Source organism: Fusarium coffeatum, assembly GCF_003316985.1.
Source record: "Fusarium coffeatum strain FIESC_28 chromosome Unknown BRIP53273_contig_68, whole genome shotgun sequence".
In the NCBI taxonomy this organism is placed as follows: domain Eukaryota; kingdom Fungi; phylum Ascomycota; class Sordariomycetes; order Hypocreales; family Nectriaceae; genus Fusarium; species Fusarium coffeatum.
In genome coordinates, this window is record NW_022157864.1 from 1 (window position 1) to 2,334 (window position 2,334).

Below are 2,334 nucleotides of genomic sequence, written 5' to 3' on the forward strand. Positions count from 1 at the left end.
CTAAGCTCGCATAAAGTGACTAAATAATCTCGTCGCTTATGCTTTTAGGGACCAAAGCCTCTGATGCTGAGGGAGGTCTAGGCTTGAGTGGAGGGAGCTGAAGAGTCAGACTTCAGTATCAAGCTACCTGGTGGAGCTTGAAGTATGGTAGTAATGAAGAAGTACTGACTTGTATTGAAATTTACCTGAGTACCAAGTTTGATAACCTGGACCTAATGATACTCGATATTCTCTAGATGAAGTAACCAAGTTAAACGCCGCATCAGAGCTGACACGAAACACCCATTCTGAATATCCAAGACGGAAATCTTTCAACCTAATCTTGTACTTGAACATAATATTATTGTCTCCATTAGCTGTAGTCACTAGGCAGAAGCTATGGTATAGCTTGACAAATTGTTTACATGGGAGGCTGTGGACCTTTTCAACCTACGTCATTCTTATCGGTTTAGAGTGAAAGGGTCCACTGATGATACCAGGCGTCAGCGTGCACCGACAACGTCATGTCGGTGTCTGTCAACACAAACGATAGCGCTTCCAAATAACGAACTGTCCCGAATTCAACATTATGAAAGCTTTGTCGCCCCCAGAAGTCTGGAGACAGCGTGTGTGACAAGAATCGGATTCATTGACAAACGAATTCTTACGAATTGCATGACAAAGGCCGCCAGGAAATAACGTAACGGGGGACGGAGTTTCCGGTCAGCTGTAAGTATGACGCTTCAGGGCCTCCACTTCGCCATTTCGAAGCCTTCCAGCGATCCAATCGGCCTCCGTCTATGGACCAGTCGGTAGCCTAACGTTATTCAACCTCTCAATTCGGACGCTCGGTATTCCGAAACGTTTATAAAACTTCCATTTCCACTGCATGAGAAGTCGAATCCACCCTCAAAATCGCAATCCTACAGTTTTCCTATCCAACAGATCAACATGGCTGAAAAACCTCGCTTCGACGTGCCCGACGGGGCTGCTGCTAGAGTCAGCATCATTGACTCTTCTCTGCGTCTGTCAAAGCTGGCTGCTTCGCATCTCATGAAGCCTGCCATGAAGGGTATGGACTATATGCCCACGGTGACCACATGGTCGTTCTTGGTTGAAAGCTCTTCTGGCAAGAGAGCGCTTTTTGACTTGGGAGTGCCCAAGAACCCGTTGGAGAACTTTTCGCCAATGTGGTGCAAGACCATTACTGATGCCAAACTTGGTGTTGATGTTCCCAAGAATGTGGCAGATATTCTGGAGGAGAACAATGTGCAGCCTTCTCAGATTGACAGTGTGATTTGGAGGTCAGTCTTTTCCAAGTTGATAAGAATTCTCAGTGGCTAATTGTCGCATCAGTCACCAGCATTTTGATCACATTGGCGACGTCTCGACCTTTCCTGGATCCACAGAGCTCGTCGTCGGACAAGGATTCAAGGAAGCCTACTGCCCTGGATACCCAGAGAATCCCAACTCTCCCATTCGGGAGGTCGATTATAGGTGAGCATCATCTCACAATGGTCATTAGCCAATCACTAACAGTTTCTAGGGGACGAAACTTTCGAGAAATCAACTTTGACGAGAAACCTCTCAAGGTTGGCCCATTCAAAGCATTCGACTTCTTCGGCGATGGGTCGTTCTATCTCCTCGATACTCCCGGCCATGCAGCAGGTCACCTCGCCGGTCTCGCCCGTACAACAACCTCTCCTCCTACATTCATCCTCATGGGTGGCGATCTCTGCCACCACGGCGGTGAAATCCGACCATCTCCTTACCTCCCCATGCCCTCCAACTTTTCCCAGCACCTTACCCTTTCCGAGTCCCTACGCTCTCTCCTTTCACGCTGCCCAGGCAGTGTATTTGACGACATCAACGTCAAGCGGGGCCGCAAAGCAGGCGAGACATTCTTTGATCCGAATATCGGAGAAGACATAGAGTTGGCTATCAAGACGATTAAGGAAGCACAGAAGGCGGATGCACAGGATAACGTTTTCTTTATCCCTGCGCATGACAGGTTTGCCATGGGCGTTATAGACGTATTTCCCAAGACAGCTAACGATTGGATGGCAAAGGGATGGAGGGAGAAGACGCTTTGGAAGTTTTTGGACGATTTTGAGGCTGCAGTTAAAGATGAAGCAAAGTAAGTTGTTACTTTTCTTGAAGGTTGTATGATAGGCATACGGTACCGACTTTGGCAATTCAAAAAAAAAAAAGGGGACATTGCATGAGTTGAACAGTCTCAACTTGAGATATCAAAAACCATACCCGGCGCCGACCAGTTTTCGTACCCCGTACGTCTATGGGGCGTCAAAGTGAAGCCATCATCATACAAGAAACCGGCCGCGTGGCCTAATGGCT

At 47.8% G+C, this 2,334-nt stretch overlaps 1 protein-coding gene across 1 annotated transcript; it reads left to right on the plus strand.

The window, feature by feature from the left end:
• Positions 1-930: 930 nt before the first annotated feature.
• Positions 931-2,120, plus strand: FIESC28_03204 (uncharacterized protein; the record flags this gene model as incomplete). The annotated part of the gene is made up of 3 exons (XM_031157353.1): positions 931-1,283; positions 1,336-1,476; positions 1,526-2,120. 3 exons carry the CDS (start codon positions 931-933, stop codon positions 2,118-2,120), a joined length of 1,089 nt encoding a protein of 362 aa, XP_031018588.1.
• Positions 2,121-2,334: the final 214 nt, after the last annotated feature.